The sequence below is a fragment of the Acomys minous genome, assembly GCF_964271855.1.
Source record: "Acomys minous genome assembly, chromosome: 1".
In the NCBI taxonomy this organism is placed as follows: domain Eukaryota; kingdom Metazoa; phylum Chordata; class Mammalia; order Rodentia; family Muridae; genus Acomys; species Acomys minous.
In genome coordinates, this window is record NC_140483.1 from 123,850,005 (window position 1) to 123,869,722 (window position 19,718).

Genomic DNA, 19,718 nt, shown 5'->3' on the forward strand with positions numbered 1-19,718 from the left:
TACAGAGAAGTTAACAGCCCCAAGTGGCCTCTGGGGAAATTTTACTTAGGCTCAATATAAATGTACTTCTAAATATTCTAGATAAGAATAGACTAGTGATTAACAGTTAAGTAAACTTTGCATTGAAGCTGGCAATATGTTAACTCAAATATGGCTTGAGACTTATTAATCAATGACTAGTAAAACTATTTCCTGAGTTCTCTTGTGAGAAATGCAAATATATCGAAAATAGGCTAGGAACATTCCTTCTAAAGAGCCAGTCCCTTTTTTAGATATGTTTTTTAAATCTCAGTGATTGTCAATGGCCACATATTTCTGTGTCTTACAGCCCTTGTGTGTTTTTATTTTCCATTCCAGACTTCCTTTCACCTAAATCTTTGACAAGTTGTCTACAATTGACCCCATTTCCCAATGGCCCTAGATGTTGGGAATTCTTAGTTCCCTCTTCTGTTTGCCCCTGACAGGAAGAGTGAGGAGCTGAACGATGAGACTTTATTAGAACTTTATTAGTTCATGATAATGTTTCTGAAGTCCACTCTAAACATGAGCAGGGATGTATTTCCACCAGTATTTCTTCCCATCCGTTGAAGGCCTCCTATCCTCCTGATGCTCATGTTTAAGGCTTAAGAAAACCTGCTAAGACTAGAGACAGGAAACAGATACAATCCCTCTACATAGAAGTCCCAAGACCCCTTAATGGAGCCAGTGCTCTTAGTGCCCAAAGGATCTGTGGGAAATGAGGTCATAAGTTCATGCTGTGCCTGTTTGCAAGGCGTCAGTGAGCGCCATGAGAAGAACTAGGAACAGGCAATATTAGGCAGTTCCTCTTGAACTTGTCTGTGGATTGGCTGCCATAAGAATGGCTCCCTTGGGGTGAGCTTCAAGTTGAATATGTCTGAGAAAATTGAGTAGCATTGCAATGACTGCTTAGCAATATCAGCATGTCTAGTCATCGAATGGAAAATTGTTTCCACGCATGATCATTTCTCATCTGAAAAAAATAAAACAGATTTTTCATTCAGGTTTGACTGTTTCATTTAAAAGCATTCGATATTTCAACACTTAACATCCATGTTCCCCCATGAGACTTGAGAATGGACTAGATTATGAACCTGAAAAGGAGTTGAGAGCGGGTGCCCACCACTTCCAAGTCTATCTGCTGCACCTCTACAAAGCATAACAGAAGAGTTATGCAATGTTCACACTCACAAGAGCACGTGTGCAAAGAAACCCCTGACACAGAATCCAGTCACTGAAGTTGCCTAAAGCCCATCCTAACAATAGTGGGCTTCACGCTAGTTTAAAAGGAAACTGGTCTCATTAAACCCAATGATGTCATGGAGCTCAAGAGCTCCAAATAAAATCTTGACCGAAACTCCACACTGTGAGGGTTAGATGTCATTTTAGGAGAGAAAGAACAGTTATCAGAGCCTTCAGAGAACTGTAGATTGTATTGAAGGAGACAAAATTAAAGCAAGTTCACTATGAAAAGGAATTCGAAATCCACAGCCAGTCAGCATGAAATTCATTCTCCTTACACGCCATTTAATGCATTTAAACACGATGTCACTAAAGCTTCAAGTGTAAAACATCCTTGACGGCGGGAAAGAGAAGATTTGGAGGATAGAGAGAATAAAGGGGAAAGGCTGTAGCAGCGCTTCTGAGGCAAGGATGGGCAAAAGAGCTAGAGTGCAGTGGGAACTCACTGAGAAAGGTCAGCGGTATTTAAAATGTAACACATCCAAGCAAACAAGGTGGGAGTGTTTTGCTTTTACTGAGGTATAGTGTGATTTGGGGAAAGTTGCTTTGCCTTTGAGACTCTCGGGAACATATTAGCATAAGAGTAGAGAAGACCTTGGGTTTCAGGGCGCTCTCCAGCACACCCTAAGGGGAAACCGCCTACTATCCTTTCACAACTCTTCAGCAGCCAAGTAATTCACTCCGTTTTCCATTTATGACTCTTGTTCTTCCCCTGGGCTCATCTTGTGTTGAATTATTGCAAGAAACAGTCTGATGGATCCTAACTAGGCTGAAATAAATTAGCCTGTGTTTGATGGTTTCTTCTTCGTTAAAGTCCCACAAGGATACCAAAAAAAGAAATTTTAATTAAATAAAATCAAGCAAGACTGGGAAAATATCTCGCCAACGTGAGGCCCTCTCCACCAACTTGGAATCATTCCCAATATTTCTCAGTTCTCCCTGTGAACATTAAGCAGCATTCTTGGCTAGAGCCACCAAGCCTTAATTTGTTGGTTAATGACCAGCTTTCTTGGAATCACACAACTAAAGAGTCCCAAGAGATCACCTCACTCAATCATCAGTATTCTCTAAATAGTTTTTCCCTTTAAAAAAAAAAGAAGAAGAAGAAGAAGAGCATTTCATTCAGAATGAAGGCTCTGGGAGCCTTCCTCCTAGCACGGAAAGTGTCTGCATCTTTCATAATACTCAGACGCATGTGTATGCCTTATTAGCAGACACCGTAGGCTTCACAGCACAGCCCAACCAAGTATGTCTGGCGGTATCTTCACTGCTTCCCTCTCTCCTCTTGCTTCCTCAGGCATTGTGGTACTCTGTTCTCCAGATTGTGCCACCTTGATTTCTTTAGTGATTCTCAAGTTTAGCAAAACTCGTTCAACCAAAATTACGGATCGTGTACCACGTGCCTCAGAAATCCAATGTACTAAACACAGAGGATGCTCCTCAGTACTGGAAGCAACATAACATCATGAAAAAAGAACTTTTTCAACAGTGAATAACCCTTTTGTTAAAAAGTAAAGTTTGCAACCAGCAGTAAGATACCTGCTGTCTACTTGATAACAGACTGATATCTATCCCAAAACATAATGGATCACAACTCTGACTCCTAATGCAAACTGCCATATTCAAGATTTTTTTAAAAACACATATAGACATATTCATTTGGTTAGAAATTACTCCTCTCTAAAAATGCATATATTAAAAGCATTTACTTTTGTAAGTACTTACGTCAGAACGGTGACACACTTTCCATTGTCCAACTTTTAAAAGGCATTCAGAGAAAAGTTAACTTGAGATCAGTTGATTACTCTGAGTGAGTAACTCTAGCCTGAGAACAATTTCTCAGCTTAGGAATCTTAAGATCATTTTATTATACTCTATAATAAAATTACACAGCATAGTTGATGAAGGTTAAATACGCCTAATTTTGTAAAAAAAAAAAAATGATGCAAAGCCCAGGACTATGTGACTAAGAAATTTTAATTAGATTTGAGAAGTCCCAGGTGGTGGCTCCAGATGCTTCTCTGGGCTCCAGTTCCTTCCTTGCAGTGAAAAAGAAAAAAGAATGAGGGTAGCCTAATATGTGTTTCCAATAACATCCTTCAAGCATCTTTAATTTTCTGTATCTAAAACTAATTCTATATTTCCTACCTACACCAACGCGTTTTCTGAACCTTTTACCACTAGGTGACCCCACACTTAGTGATAGGTTTTATTCTACACATAAGTCCCACACATAACTGTTACACATTGACCATTCATGCCACTGCTTTTGAAATAACGGTCCTTTAAATGTTATCTCCCGTGTTCACCTCCCATCAGTATTAGCTCAGCCCTCAGTTCCCCCACTCAGGGGATAGAGTCTTTTCCTCTTTTCTTAAAATTTCCCTTCTCTTATCTCTCACTATGTTGCTGTTAAGATCAGTTTTTCCTCTTCCTCGCATTCATTATAAACCAACTAGTATAGCTTCTAGAAATTCAAGGTACTGCCAGGGGCAGCACAAGCACTGTCTAAGCCCCACTGGGCCAGGCTAAAACGCTCCCGTGTATAAATTCACTTAAGCTTTACACTGGCTTCCCTGAGAAAGAAGTTCTCATTCGGTGCCACAGATATAGATGTGACAGAAGCCCAGAGAGGTTAGGGGCAACGCATATGGTCCCACTGCAGGATGTAGAGCAAAACATGCCAGAAACTTGTAGGAAGAAACAGGGCTCCAATCAGATGACAATAAACTCCAGAGAGCATAGGGTGGGAATTTCAGGACCCGGACAGAACTGTGTGATTTGAATGTGAATCATTCCACACAGGCTTATGGTTTTCATCCCATTGCTCCGTAGCAGGTGGGGCTGTCTGACAGGTGAAGCCTTGCTGAGGAAGTGGGGCAGCACTTCAGGAGTGTCACAGGCCAACTCCACTTCCTGTCCACTTTACTGCTTCCTGACTTCAGATGCATTGTAACCAGACCCCTGGTGCTCAAGTCACTGTGCCTTCCCTTCCCGTTGTAAGGCAAAATTAACCATTCTCCCTTAATCTGCTTCTGCTTGTAGATTTAGTCACAATGACAAGCAATTGGTGCAGAAAGTGACTAGATAAAGGGGACCATGAAGAAAGGGTGGCAAGAGAAGTAGTGGCAGGTAGATTAGAGACCTGAAAGAAGGACAAACGGATGTGAAGAAAATTGGACTTTGTTTAGAATTTAGCTAGAAGCTATTGAATGTCTATATGCTTTTGTGTATAACAACTTGTTTATAACAAACCACGAGTGGCCAAAAAAATCTCAATATGGAGAATTTATAATAAACTATTAAAGTTATAGTGAGAAATGCTACTAGGAAATAAAAAGAACATGATTTATCTTTTACATACAGTGGTATGTGGGGGACTTATTTAAAAGGCAAAATTTATGGTGGAAAACATCAGAATGATGGTTGACTTAAGAGGGCAAGGTTGAAATTTACTATAAAGTAGGGCTGCCACATAAAATATAGGCTTTGGGGCTGAATTTGAATTACAGATCAACAACAAAAAATTTCTAATATAATATAAATATAGGGTATATATTTTCACCTGTGAAATGCATGAAGGCTGTGAGAGGAGTTTCTAAGGTGGTGGCAACACTGCACACCTAATAAGAGCTTCAGAGTACATCTGCAAAAGTCATGTAGATTTAGGAATGCAAACATTAATGTAAGAAAGGCAATGCAGAAACTATTGGACTTAGTGATATACTTGCTGAACTATTAGAAGTGAAGCAAGCTACTTCAACAGGCATCCAAAGTAAGATATATTGGAAAAGTACATAGACAACTAGATTTTCTAAGAATGGGCATAGTTCAAGAGTAGCCATTCTATGAAATGGGAAATTGAAGGGAAACACTCAGTTCTGTGGCAAAGTAAAATAGGAAACCTTGCAGACTTCACAGGAAAATTCTCAGAACTGATAAATACTCTCAGCAAAGTAGCAAGATACCAAAGTGGCATGCAAAACTCAATAGTTTTTCTATATATGCAATCAATATATAAGTTCACAGTAGTTTTTTTTAATTTCCTAGGCATAATCCTTGCCAAAGGAATGAAGAAGTGCTATAATAAAAAATCTTTCAAAACACCAAAAAAGGAAAAAAGACAATAGGAATATTAATTTTGTAGATTCCACACCATAGATCTGCAGGATTAATATTATGAAAATGGTTTCACTATCAAAAGCAATCTTGAGTCAATAAAATTTATATCAAATTCCAATGCAGTCTTCACAGAAAAAAAACCTTAGAATTCATACAGACATAAACACACACAAATATACATATATTATATATATATATATATACACATAAATACATACACACATAAACATATGCATGTACAAAACAAACATATACACATCCAAACACAACACACCCTAAGGCTTGTTTACTAATGAACACACAGTAGTTGTAGTTGCCTGCACAAGATGAAGCTAGCCAACAAATCCAGTGTGCATGGGGCGGAGCTCCTGAGGCTCCACACACACCTAGCTGAGGAGCTACTGGAATGTAATGGCCACTGGAGAAAGCAGAATCATTTATCTTCATGGATGTCGCCCCTAATATGTTACAAGCTGCATGAATTAGACCCAGTGGGATATAAAAGAAAAGGAAGACAGTGACATAAAGGTGTAGGGCGCACTTGTTGGAAGAATCCAGGGGGAAGTGAAAAGGGAGAGTTGTAGGATAGATATGGTCAAGATAAATTGAATACTTGTATATGATGTTAGATTCATCTGAAAAAAATCCATGAGAAATTACTGTACTTTAATTTTTCCTAAACTACACATAATGCATGGAAGTGTGTGTGTGTGTGTGTGTGTGTGTGTGTGTGTGTGTGTGTGTGTGTGTGTGTGTATAAATATAGAGTTTCAATTAAGTTATGCTACTTGGGCTGACAGACAATTAAATTACAGAGTGCTGTAGGAATGAAGAAACAGAAAGGAAGAGCTTTAGTGTTTGGCGGTGGGACTTGCGACTTTAAATATGGTGGCTGGGAGAGCTTATTAAAGAATGTGAGAAAGCTACTAAGGAGCAGACAGCAATCCAGGCAAGGCATTTTGTGTCCCAAAATATGTACAGTGACAGACACTAGCCAAACGAGACACGTGTGAGATTCCTGGTTTTGAGCAGAGCGGAGCTATTCTGACTTAATGCAAAGCACCTCCCAAGCAGACAGCAGTTCTCTGAGACCCCATCCATGTGCAAGTAAGTTAGGGTGCCGTCTTCTCTACAGGAGGTGTCAATACATATGTCTTGGGGGCAAAAGGACCGCCAGTGGCCCTTCATCCATCCCTATGTGGAAGGACCTCGGGGTTACTTGTTCTACTTGGGCCTCCCACAGCCACGAGCCCTGCAGCCTGAGAAGGCTCCCACTGTTCAGCACTGGGGTTGAAGTGAAAGCTGCTCTGGAACCTTCTCAGAGAGAAGAAACAGTCACTTAGCGAGACCAAGTAACTTCTGGCCATGTGTCTCTCTCACAGAAAAATAAGCTAGACAAGGGCCATACAAAGAGGTATTTGAAGTAGACATACCAAAAAGAAAAAGATAAGGAAAAGGAAAAAGACATACCAAGAATATTTGCAAGTATTATTTACGGCTTTTAGAAGCTTTACCGAGTGATAAAAATCTACTTTTATTAGCACTTCTTTAGCTTAAAATTAAATCTTCAGTTTAATAAATATATTAGTACATTAGATAGCGTTTTAACATAAAACTTTCCAAACAGCTACTATCTTTCATGATGTATTACTTTAATTACAGGAAAATAGTAATTTCATCAAATTAATTGGGTCTTTGACCTCTGAATCCTCTTTCAGCATTTTGTAAACTTGTTAAAAATATTGAACATAACCAGTACTTGCGGTCCACCTGCAATCACATCCTAAGGATGCTGAGGCAGGGCTGGAGAGATGGCTCAGCTGTTAAAGACCAGGATCACAACCAAAAATATAAGGATGCTCAGGCAGCAGTATTTTCATTTAGATTTGTTTGTGTTCATACATGCTACAGTGAGCATGTGCAGGTCAAACTCATGGGGTGTGGCAGTAGGCATCACCACACACTGAGCTATCTCGCTGGCCTAGATCTTGAATTTGAAGTCAGCCTGTACTGCATAGTGAGACCCTGTCTCAAAGGAAGGAAAGATGGAAGGAAGGAAGGAGGGAGAGAGGAAGAAATAGGGTTAGGATAAGAAAGCAAAAAGATGAAGAAGAAAGGATTGGCCATTTAAATAGAAAAATACTCATGTTGGATTATATATAGATATATGGACACAAAATAAGACTCAGAGGTGTTATGAGAATTATGTCTAGTCACCAGAGATATCGTCACAACTCATAAATGATTCTAAAATTGACCTCTGCTTGAAGCTACGTTCCCAAAACACATGTGATAAGAGTTTATAACAAGCCAAGAAAGAAATATCCTTCTTGTTTTTACTCTCCTTCTGAGGTAAATATGAGTGAAAATGGGAATCCTAGAAACCATCCATGAGAGACAAAGGAGAAATAGATCTAGATAATCTGCAAATTTTTCATGTTCTAGTTTCTGCAACTTTAGATAACAACTGGCCATAGCTTTTAGAAAAGAACGACATTTTAGAATGTTTCTAATCCCAGCATCATTTCAAATGTATTACAATTGTTAGGGACATACATCATCCTTGCATGAATCACACATTGTTTCATTAGTGGTTCAGAACATTGGGGAGCCCCCGGAACAGTCTCAGATGCATCCTTCCCAAGTGCTGTTTCCATGGTGACAGTTACACCTAATTACACATCCAGCAGCACTGCATATCTAGATATCAGAATGCTTATGTCAGAACCATAATATCAGACCTATGATGTCAGAACAATGATGTCAGTTATTTCATCCTTTCTACTAGATTCTGGGCTGGGCTGTTAGCTCTCCGTCTGCTCAACCATTGTTACTTACAATGTTTATAGAGCGCTCTGCTTTACTCCTTCCAGATCGATGATAAATATCCCACATAAATATTATTCTCATCATGCTCTGTCTTGCAAATCTGATTTTTACTTACCATATTGCTTCCAAATTGTTTCTCATTACCCTCTATTATGCCGAAATCTCTATGAGGGCAAAGTCTTGTTAAGTCTTTAAAGTCTTGTAAAGTCTGTTAAGTCTCGTTCACTGTTACAGATTTAGACCAGAGAACTACAGTGCCTGGTAGATGGCAGTCCCTCGGCAAATATTTTTTAATAAATGAATAAATAGGAAAAGAACAGTCTTACAGAACTTCTGTTCTTCTTTAGTTATGTTGAAATTAAGTAACTTGGGGATACAGGCCAAAGGTGAAAGAAGTGACAGAGTCAGTGATGGTCCTGGTGTGATGAGTGAATGTAACTAACCAGGTAGGTGTGAGCGGATTCTTTCCTTAAAGAAAAGGAGGTGCTTGGAGAGAAGAGAATGAGATTTGGTTAAGAATTTCCCATGAACTCTAGTTTTTAGTGAAAATCACAGAAGAGAATTTAAGTAAACAGGTAGGCAAGAGGGATTAACCTAAAGATGGAATTCCAGGGAAACAGATGCCTCATGGGGACGGAATCTGCAGGTAGGAACAGCCTCCCAGAGAAGCCGGGTGACCAGAAGGAGGGAAGCAATGACCTTGGAAAGAGAGTCCTGTGGAATGAGGAAGAGAAGCCACACTGCAATGACCTTCACATATGAATTAAACATGGCAGCAAGGGTAGAGAGAGGGAGCCTAGGTCCCCCTGTATGTCACCCGAACTTCAAGAAAATACCTGAACCACTCGTGGAGGAAACAATTGTATAGATGGGTGGGTGGACAGGATTTTCTATCCAGGAACAAGATGAGGAATAGATTGTGACTGAAGTCATAGGATTAAAATGATAGCCAAACCATGTTTAAACACTATAAACTTGATAAAAAGTACTTCCCTAATCAAATACAATTTACTGAGTATGATTTGGTGACTTGTGTTTAGTGAACCCTGTTTTGTTCTCTGTTGTTTATTTTTGGTCAAGGTACATTCTTGTTTAATGGAGCCTTCTAAAAGTTACCTTGAGGTAGCTTTGTTTGAGTGGGACCTGAAATGTGTCCTTCGGAATTGAGAGCCTTTGCTGTGCTCCATAGATCTCACTTGCCATTTATGTTAGAGGTAACTTTGATGCATAAAGAAATGTGTCCTGAGTTGAACTTATAAAATCCTTCACAAGAAAGGTGCCAGTGGGAGAGGTATGGAAGAAGAGGCTCCACTCTGCCTTCTACCCAGGGGACCATCAAAAATCAAGTGACATAATGTATTTTTAAGGGAGTTTAAACATAAAATTGTGGTTAACTTTCTTACAAACTAGACTGATTTGTGATTCTCAAACTTAAACACATCAACAAATTACCCAGAAGGCTACGGTCACAGAAACTGTCTGGCACTACTTACAGTCTCTGGTTTGCCGGATAGTGCTGAATAAAAATCACACTTTAAGAGCCATTGATTTAGGCAAAATGTAAAATATATTTTTATAATTTTTTTCCTATTTTTCTCTTTTTCCTCAAAGAAATGAGGCAAATTCTCATTTCAGCAATTTTCCTCACACTGATCAGTTTCTCTTGGTAAACAGTAATAGTATTGGGCAGTGCTATGCGTGACTTTCCAGACTTCTGTTCATTCTTAAGCTAAATGAAGATGCTATATCTTATCAAGAGGTGCTAGTACCTGCAAACAGCTACCCAGCTCTAATAAGTATCTCTCTTTCAACTGTGAAATGATCATCAATGAAACTTGTTTCTCCATTAAACTCACTTAGAATTTTCCAGAAAAGGGAGGTGGAACTCATAAAGTGATGGGACCAATCAACATTCATGTGTCATGCAATTTAATGTTTTCCTGTGTTTAAATTTGTAAGCCACTAGGGGGAAAAAAAGAACATCTAGAAACAACTATCCAGAGGCAGATGACAATGCTTATATTGTGAGTTTTATAATTGAGTAGCTCATCTTCCTTGGCTTAGTACATTGACAAGGGTTAGGCAGGGAGTGGCATTACAGGTGGAGCATGAGCTGACTTTGTGTAGAGCAGACAGCTGGCCCAGGGAGGCTCTGCATGAGCATCTCACCTGCTCAACTCTTCAGCAATTCCAAAGACGTTAGGAGAGCGCTGGTCAAAGCATTGGTAGGAACAAAGTAGTGTCCGGAGAGGTATCAGCTGTAGGTTTTTGCTTATCTTACAGTTCTAAAAAGAAAGACTAAAGGTCAAATTAAGATAGTGCCAAGCAGTAGGGTTAGGGGTAGGATTATTTTGTTTGGTGTTTGAGAAAGCTGAGGATGACCTTAAACTCTTGACTCTACTGCATCTACCTCCCAAATTTTAGGACCATGAGTAAGTGTCACTAAGCCTGATTTGTTTGCTGTATTTGAGTAAAATATCCACTTTCTCAGAAGTTTCAGAACATTGACTTCTAAGGAACATACTATTCCATTTAGAGCAAATGTGTTCTTTTACCACACATAAACAAGCTTAACTAAATGACAGAGGCATATTTAACACCAAACAAAATTTAAACGATATATTTAAAATGTTTTGTTATTCAAGAAAGGATTTCTCTGTGTGTAACCCTGGTTGTCCTGGACTAACTTTGTAAACGAGGCTGGCCTTGAACTCACAGAGATCTGCCTGCCCTCTGCCTCCCCAAGCACTGGGATTAAAGGTGCGCACCACCACACAAAGCTGATAAAAATTTATGTATTATTTTATCCAAACACTACAACATAGTCTGACCATATGGTGCTACGGATGCCAGTAAATATCACACACTCTACATGAATTTGATTCCTTTTGAGAAAGAGTTTTAATTAGCAACCAGGAAGTATACTGAACAGCTTCTTGATTTTTGCCCATCTTCCATATAGTTCCTGTATTAAAATTATTAGTGTTATTTGTACATTTTCTGTAATGTTCATTAAGACATCACTGGGTGGGTCTCAGCCAAGCTAATGAATACATGACTTAAGGTTTTCTACTCCAAGTATCTCTCATCATACTTCACCGTGCACAAAACAGATAGTCAAAAACTCTACCAGCCACCATAATATATACTTCTTAAATAATCACAGCCCTGTTTGATCCCCACCATGGCAAAAAGGGGGAAGTTAAACCTCTAAAGTCAACCCAGCACTCCCTGAAGAAATCCAAAGCAGAGACATACGAGTAGAGATTTAATTGGTTAATGACACTATTTATTTTCACCATAAAAGCTTCTGGCCAACTTCATCACAAACTACATGAGATATCTGATGGCTGTTCTGTTCACTTTTCCACTGAAAAAGTTTGAAATCCTATCGAGATGTTTGAAAGAATACCATCCACTCTCAAGAGCAACCGCTTTCTAGTGCTGTCACTGTATGAGTGGGAGAACAGAAGTCAAAGGTCACAGTATTATCATCCTCACACTGACAGTGGCTAGGAAGAGCTGTCCTGACCATACAATAGTTTGGATGTAGTAGCCTAATGTTTTCCCACAACAATGTCAATCAATCAGCAGGTCTTTCCTGGTAAGCATCTTTCCTTTGCCTTTTTGGTGCTTATTTCCCACACTGATGGCACAAGAGCTCATCTTCCCCACCCCCCTCTGGATAATAAGTTCTTCTGTCTCCTACCTTCATACACACGTTGGGAGAGAGCCATCCATTCCACTGGCTGGCTCAACCAGCTTTGGTCAACAACCTTCTAAGCACTGTGATTAGTCTAGCATAAGCACATAGCAAAGAAGTAGACAGTAAAGCCAGAGAATATCAGCTCTGGACACTGGAACTACTGACAGAGGAGCACTCCTTCTTCTAAAGAGCATCATTCAGAAAGTCCCTACTTGAAAATAAAGGCAAGACGAAGAATAAGCAAAGAATAAGCAAAGAGATAAATAGAAAAGGATGGATAATAATTAATAGATGACAAATTTGGGGTCCTGATCTAGCCAGACCCATTCTTTACTACTTAAATATGTGAGCTTTTTTTCTGTAACTTACAACCAAGAACATGGATAAACTATAAGTAACCTAAAATTTACATGCCATTAGGCAAAGTGCCAAGAATATAAAAATACATAGCAAATAACCCCTACCTCTAAGATTTTTCTCAGGATTTAGTTGGAATAATAAGAAATAAATACACGGAAAATAACTAGAAACATATGGCTAGGCTGAGTAGTAAGTTCTACAGTGACACAGAGGAGGAGGCACCACCACAGGCTGCATGTTAATCAAGTGTCTACAACATGAAGGAAAGGTGAACTGGTTTCAGAAGGATGACTTAGGGCATGGTTACCTGCAGGGGAGTCAAAACCATTTCTAAAAGGGTGAACTTTAGGACAAAAATTCAAAACTATATTGAGCATACTCGGAAAAAAACAAGAAAACAATAAATGAATCATAAAATATTAAATCATGTGCTATAAGAAAGAAAAGGATTCTTATTTTTATAATGATAGATATATAGAAGGTTTTAGGTCTCCTGTAGGATGACATAGTATCACTTTAGTTTGTGTTAGATGAATGTTGAAATGATAGCGTGAGATCTAATGACAAAAGTCAAAAACTTAATGTGTCTTTCATAAAGTAGTCAGGCCTCTAGTCTAAAGAAACATCTGCTCCATTATGGTATATTAAAAATAAACCATACCACATCTAATTTAATCAGCACTTATTTGAGACACTAAACAATTAATATAGCCATGAACCAAGAGATCATCAGGAAAAAGCAACATAAATCAAGGAACCTATATAGTGGTGCTAGCATGCTTTGTGCAAGTTTCTCCACGAGGGGAGAGTTTATAATAGAAACTCTTAATGGTGTTTCCTATTTCCTCTGTGGTTTTTGCCATTTCCCTTGTGTCATTAAGAAACTGCCTGGGAAGAGTTGGAGTTGGCTCTTGCCACAAGCAAGAATGCAAACTTCCTTTATCCCTTCTCAGAGTAATGATTATTTATTGTTTAGCTGTTTATAATAGAAATGGATTGTTTACTTTGTACAAGTTTATTGTGAAAATGCCATTACCAGTTTTGCAGCAAACATAAACTTTGCTCTTTATCATTCTCTAATAATTTCTGTTTATGATACAATACTTCTCAGGGATATAGAGTGATTTCTGGAAATTATACTGAGACAAAGAACTTGACATAATTTCCTGAGGCTACAATTTTTCATATAAAATCATCATCTTCTGTATTTTTTTGTGAAAAAAAGAAATTCTCCAGTATGTTTCCAATGAATGCCTCTTTAAGTCCTTCCACTTGTAGCATCACAGCAGTTGTGTTTGCTGGTATGACACATGCCATCTGAAATGACCATGTTACAAAGTAATGACAGTCTTCTTTCCCAGAAAGCACCCTCCTTCATACAAGTGAATTAAGAAACCTTATAACTCTGTCAAAAATAACCGTGTTGGTGGCTAGCTAATAAAGATTAAAACACAAAATGTCACCATATTATGAGAGAGAAAATGCCCCAACTAGACAATTTATCCCGAGGAAAACCTCCAGTGGCAGGAATCGGTTGTGTATTGAATCACTGGCCAAAGGGGTCCCATGGATCCCCTTAATATCACAGGCTAGGTTCAAAGTTGTTGGCTGCTCTCCACAACCTGGCAGTAAGGCTCCATTACAGAAGGCAACACTTATGTATGCCATTGAACGAGGAGAATTGGAGCTGATACCTTCACCCCTGTTGATTAGCATTCGTGGTGTTAGAAGTTATTCTGTGTACTACCAGAGGAGAAAGTTCATCATCAATATTACCTAGCAAAACATGTGACCTACAAGAGTGACTTGCCTGCGTGCTGTATTCTCTTAGAATTGTACCATTGTTATGGGACATCCTGGACAAGACAGCAGTGCCTGTGGGTCAGTAAAGGTCATAATCCACTCTGGAGACATTTGCAGAAAACAACATCTGCTTTATTGCATGTGAGCAGCCACTTATATAGTGGAAGTCTATTGACTTTGATTGGCTAGCACATTACCTCAGACTGGAGAGTGACTGCCAGGGTCTCTGTGTGGAAGAAACACATTAAAGGAGACCTGAACAGTACAGACCCATGTACAGATGTACAGGTAGTTACCCAATACTCATGACTCTCACGCTTCTCCAGGATGTTCTGACTTCTAGGGCACAGTGTGCCATGCTTCTTACTTAGAAAAACAGTGTTCCTAATAGGCCACCCGGCTATGTCTTCATTTTCTCCTACAGAACTAAGTCACTTGTCCCTTTTTGTTTTCTTTTTCTTTTTTTCTTTTCTTTTTACTTAGCTTATATTTTGTCTATTTATTGAGGGATAAGTTTCCTAAGAAGAATGTGTGAAAGTATTTACCTCTTATTACATAAATGTCAACCCAGAAGATTCTATAAACAGACTCCAAAAACATTATTATTAGACACACAACATCCCCGTGCCACTTTAGTGAACACACCCATATATGACTGTGACAGGAAGCTACTCTAGATGAGGGGTGAGACGCAGATGATGAAGAGAGAAAGATGCTGTGGAAGAGCATTTTAGTTTACAAAGGGATGTTGAGCCTTCAGATGAGGAAGTAGACAGATGGGCTTGAGAAGTTCTGTGCTCTCCCTGAAGTACCAAAACTGTAACCCAGTGGACTCAGAGCATTCTTCTAACAGAGATTATCCTTAATGTGTATCAGATGCTTAAATAGGGGTTGAGATGGAAAAAAAAAAAAGCCCTACTGCTATAGAAAAAGGAGATAGAGAAAAGCTGTTGAGATACAAAATTTAAGATGAGAGTTCTTCCAGCTTCCATCCAGCAACTAGACACATTTTATTAAAGAAAAAAAGAAAGAAAAGGAGGAAGGAAAAAGAGAGAGAGAGAGAGAGAGAGCACCAGAGCACAAGCCTGCAGATTTGTAAGGCAGAAATGCAAATCACGTGTCTTTTTCCAGTGTTTGGTGCTGTGGTAATAATGGATTTTTCCCTCCTGGAAGAGCTTTCTGTAAATGTAGCTCGCTTCTTGTGATATGTTTATTATTGCATCTAGAATTCTCTGCTTTGTTGTCGTGGGTGGGATCGCTACTATCCTACTGTAGCATGCAAACTTGGGTTGTTATTCATAGAAATTTTAAGGTCTTAGTTTATTATGCTATTTCTTGTGAAAATAAAATAAAAGTGCTACTGACTGAAATTATATTCCTAATCAAAACTCCCTGTTTATTGAAAATTATAGTGCAAATTTAAGCTTAGTAGCTCTAAACTGTGATTCTTTTTTGTATTACTTATTTTTAATATAATTTATTCACATTGCATCCTGTTTGTAATCCCCTGGCTCTTATCTTCCTCTTCCTACCCTCCCTCAGTCCTCTGATAGGTAGGGTCCTCCTCCCTGACCATCTGACCACAGCCTATCAGGTCTCATCTGGATAGCCTGCATCTCTTTCCTCTATGTGCCCGCAGGGCCTCCCAGCCAAGGGAAAGTAATCAAGTTTGGGACACCATAGTTCATGTCAGAGGCAGCTCTCACTCCCTACCCCCCATCTTCCCAACATGGAGAATGAGCTGTCCATCAGCTGCATCTGAACAGAGGGTCTAGGTTCTCTGCTTGCCATGTCCTTGGTCAGTACATCAGTTAGTGCAGGGCCCCCTGGGTCCAGATCCGCTAACCTTGATAGTCTCCATGTGGAGCTCCTGACAACCCCACCCCGACCTTCCATCCCTAACTCTTCCATACAACTCTGAGTACTTTGCACAGCGTCCAGCTGCCACACCCAGCATCTGTCCTGATCTCCTGCTGGGTGGAGTCTCTAAGAGGACATCTATTTTGGGCTGATAACCACCTATGAGTGAGTATATACCATGTGTGTCTTTCTAGGTCTGGATTATCTCACTCAGGAAGATCTTTTCTAGTCCCATCCATTTGCCTACAAGTTTCAAGATTCTCTTGTTTTTGATAGCTGAATAGTATTCCATTGTGTAAATGTACCACAGTTTCTTTATCCATTCTTCGGTTGAGGGACGTCTAGGTTGTTTCTAGATTCTGGCTATTACAAATAAGGCTGCTATGAACATAGTTGAGGAAATGTCTGTTGTATGGTGGAGAATCTTTTGGTTATATGCCCTGGGATGGTATAGCTAAGTCTTGAGGTAGCCCTATTTCCAATTTTCTGAGAAAGCGTCAGTTTGATTTCCAAAGTGGTGGTACTTTCTTAGCTCCTCCTAGTTCAAAACACTCAGAGCTATGAAAACTAGCATTCTCTTAGAGCTGCAGTTGTGTTCAATACATGTACTCAAGCCTCAGACACTCTGCAGTTTTAGTCTTTTTGTTGCAGAAATGAGTTTCATCTGCCCATTGTAGTCCCTGTTTCCTGTCACAGTAGCACTTTGCTTGAGCAGACAATCCTTGCCCTTCTATTACTGTCACTTTGTGGGCCTTTACTTGTGACATTTCCTGCAGAAATCAGCAAGCTTCAAGAACTTTCACTGCAGAACAGCACCATCCACAAATGGCAGAAGGATTAAGCTGAATGCTAGGGAGCCTGGCCCATGATCCTACTATGGTCTGTGGACCCTCTTTTCTGTACCTCACCAATGTGCATCAGTTTACATGAAAAATAACATTTGTAGATGTGGTTAAGGACCTTGAGGTAAGCAGTTTCTCCCGAACTATCCAGATGGGCTCGATGTAATCAGTTTTCTCTGGGGACAAGTGCCCTAATAGGTTATCCAGTCACAAGTGGACAGCCCCAAACACATGTACACCTGAGCTACACTAAATGAATTCAGTTCATTTAGTTGGGTGCATGTGTGTATATGTGAAGAGATAGATAGATAGATAGATAGATAGATAGATAGATAGATAGATAGATAATACATATATCTAGCAATAATTTAAAAGATATGAATTTGAGAAGAAAGAAAAAGATGGGATGAATTGAAGTTGGAGGGGGAAAGAGAGTGGTTGAAATGATGTAAATATAGTATTCGTGTAGGAAATTACCTCAAAAAATTTTTATGTAGAAGATAGAGGCAGGAGAGAAGGTCCAAATGATGCAATACGAAAGGACAAGATCTATCAACATTGGCTTGAAGATGTAGGAAGGGCCAGGAGCCAAGAAATGTGAAAATCCTCTAGATCCTAGAAAGGGCAAAGCAATAGACACACATAGCCTTTCTAACCCACATAGCCTTGATTTCAGCTCAACGAGACCCATATTGAATTTCTAATATACTGAAGTATAAAACAATCTATTTTGTTGTTAAGATGCCAAGTTTGTGGTAACCTAATATAAAATAGATACCAACAGTGGTCTCATGTTCCAAATTAGCAGGACTTTCAAAAGCATAAAGCTTCCTTCTCCACATGGAATCCATATATTAGAAGATACTTTGCTTTAACCCTTTATTGATAAGATGAGGAAAGAAGTCCATATAATGAGAAGGCAGATGACTTAGGGAAGGCTCATCGTTACAGACCCAAGAGACTAGAATCCAAGACCACTAAATTGTTGACTGTCACAGTACATCTCCAAGGATCCTTCACTAACAAGTAGGTTTGACCACCCATGCCGAATAGTCTAATGACATAACAGTTGGAGGGATGTACATATGAAGGCCACTGAAATGCTAGTCCCAGCCTGTGGTTAAGCACATTCACTTGAATTATCTAGACATCTCTTGGCAATCAACATGTCTAAGATGGAACATACTCATTTGAGTTATGTAGATATCACTTGAAATTTCAGCCGTCAGTGATAAAATTTGGGCAGTGCTTCCCGAAAAGGCTCCGCTCTAGATACATCTTTCCCCTTTGTATCCATTCTCTGACATGTACAATTGCCAATTTTTGTGATCTTTCTCGGGATGTTTCCCACCTTCGTTGTATTTCCATTACTACATGTTATCTCTGCAGAAGACAATCACTTCAAGTTTTTAGCCCCTTTCTTCTTTAGTTTCAACTAATCCAGCACTCACTGCCAAATGATCCTAAAACATACCTTATTTCTTTTAATCACTAACTTGTACTCACCTACTCACTAGACTCCACTGACAGCCAAGGTCGAGTCCATTCTTCTTAATCTATTCTGTGACAGGTTTATATAATTTGCCCCAGTTCTTTATAAAGTCTCCCCCTCCCAAGTCTACTAACTAATCTGATTGCTTTACTCTTAGCTCCTGGCCATGCTGTTCTCTGGCCCTGACCTCTCCTCTCTGCTTCCATAATCAGGTATCTGAATTCCCTATTTGAAGAATGAATATCCATCTGACATGGACGTCCTCCGAGAGTCTTCAGTCAGCTGGGGATCAGGACAGATGCTGGGACTCACTATTAGAACTCCAGGTGAGAGGGGTATGGGAAAATGGGGAGATAGAAGGACCCAGAGGGTCCAGGAACCTTACAAAAGGACCATCGAGGCTGGCAGATCTTGACCCAGAGTGGGGGGCCTGTACCAGCCAAGGACAATGCATGTATTCAGTAAACCTAGAACCCTTATTCAGATCTAGCCAATGGACAGCACATTCTCCACAGTTGTGTGGAAAGTGTGTGACATGAACTCTGGTGCCCCCTACTTGACCACTTCCCCTTTTGGGGGAATCCTGTTGACACTAAGAGAAAGAATAAGCAGACTATCCAGATGAGACCTGATAGTCTGTGGTCATATGGTGGGGGAGGAGGTCCCCTTCTGTCACAGACCTAGGGGAGGGGCATAGACTGAGAAAAAGAGGGAGGGGGGAATGGGAAGATAGAAGTGAGAGGATAACAATCAGGATGTAATCTGAATAAATTATTTTAAAAATAAATTTAAAAAAAACACACACAAGGAGAGTATCCAGGACACTTTCCAGGACAGACAACATTCAGTGACTCTATCATCCACACTGAACCTTTGACATGATTGATCTCTACCCCTCATGTAACATCTAGCCTTTAGGACCTGGGCTTTTTACATCTTTAGAGTTTAAGCTCAAATCTTAAACCATTTGGATCTGAGCAGGTCCCCTGTAAAGCTCCATTATATGTACCACCAGGAACTTCCTGATTAAAGTATGTTCTCAAATATTTATGGGGTGACTAAGAATAATTTCTCAAATCCAAGATATATATTCAGAATGTCAACACTCTCTAACCAATATTGACTGCCCCAGCCTTGTGTAATGCTCTGAAGCCAACCTTCCAGGCACCATCAGCTTATGCCAAGGACAGGTCTGGTATGCTGCTATTTTTTCCCCAGCTATTTAGAGTGTTCATTTTTACTCACAAAACTATCTTTCTTTGATAACACTCTTTATGATTGTTATGTTTAAGATATTTTGGACTTCATCTTTCATTCTAAGGTTTAGAGGTAAGGGTTGAAAAGAAAGAAGTGGGAATACAGAAATAATAGGGATAGGACAAAAAGTAGATTAATGAGTCTACTCTGCAACTTAATGCCTTAATTATTATTCACAAGGTTATTT

At 39.5% G+C, this 19,718-nt stretch overlaps 1 protein-coding gene across 2 annotated transcripts in view; it reads right to left on the minus strand.

The window, feature by feature from the left end:
* Positions 1-529: 529 nt before the first annotated feature.
* The window catches only part of LRRC69 (leucine rich repeat containing 69), a 114,328-nt gene continuing 95,139 nt past the window's right edge, over positions 530-19,718 (minus strand). For both annotated transcript variants that reach the window (XM_084759821.1, XM_084759820.1), the window contains 2 exons: positions 10,381-10,496; positions 530-991 (listed from right to left, as the gene is read on the minus strand). In XM_084759821.1, coding sequence (XP_084615947.1) covers positions 988-991; positions 10,381-10,496 — 120 coding nt within the window. In that variant the 3' untranslated portion in view covers positions 530-987. The remainder of the gene's footprint in view (positions 992-10,380; positions 10,497-19,718) is intronic.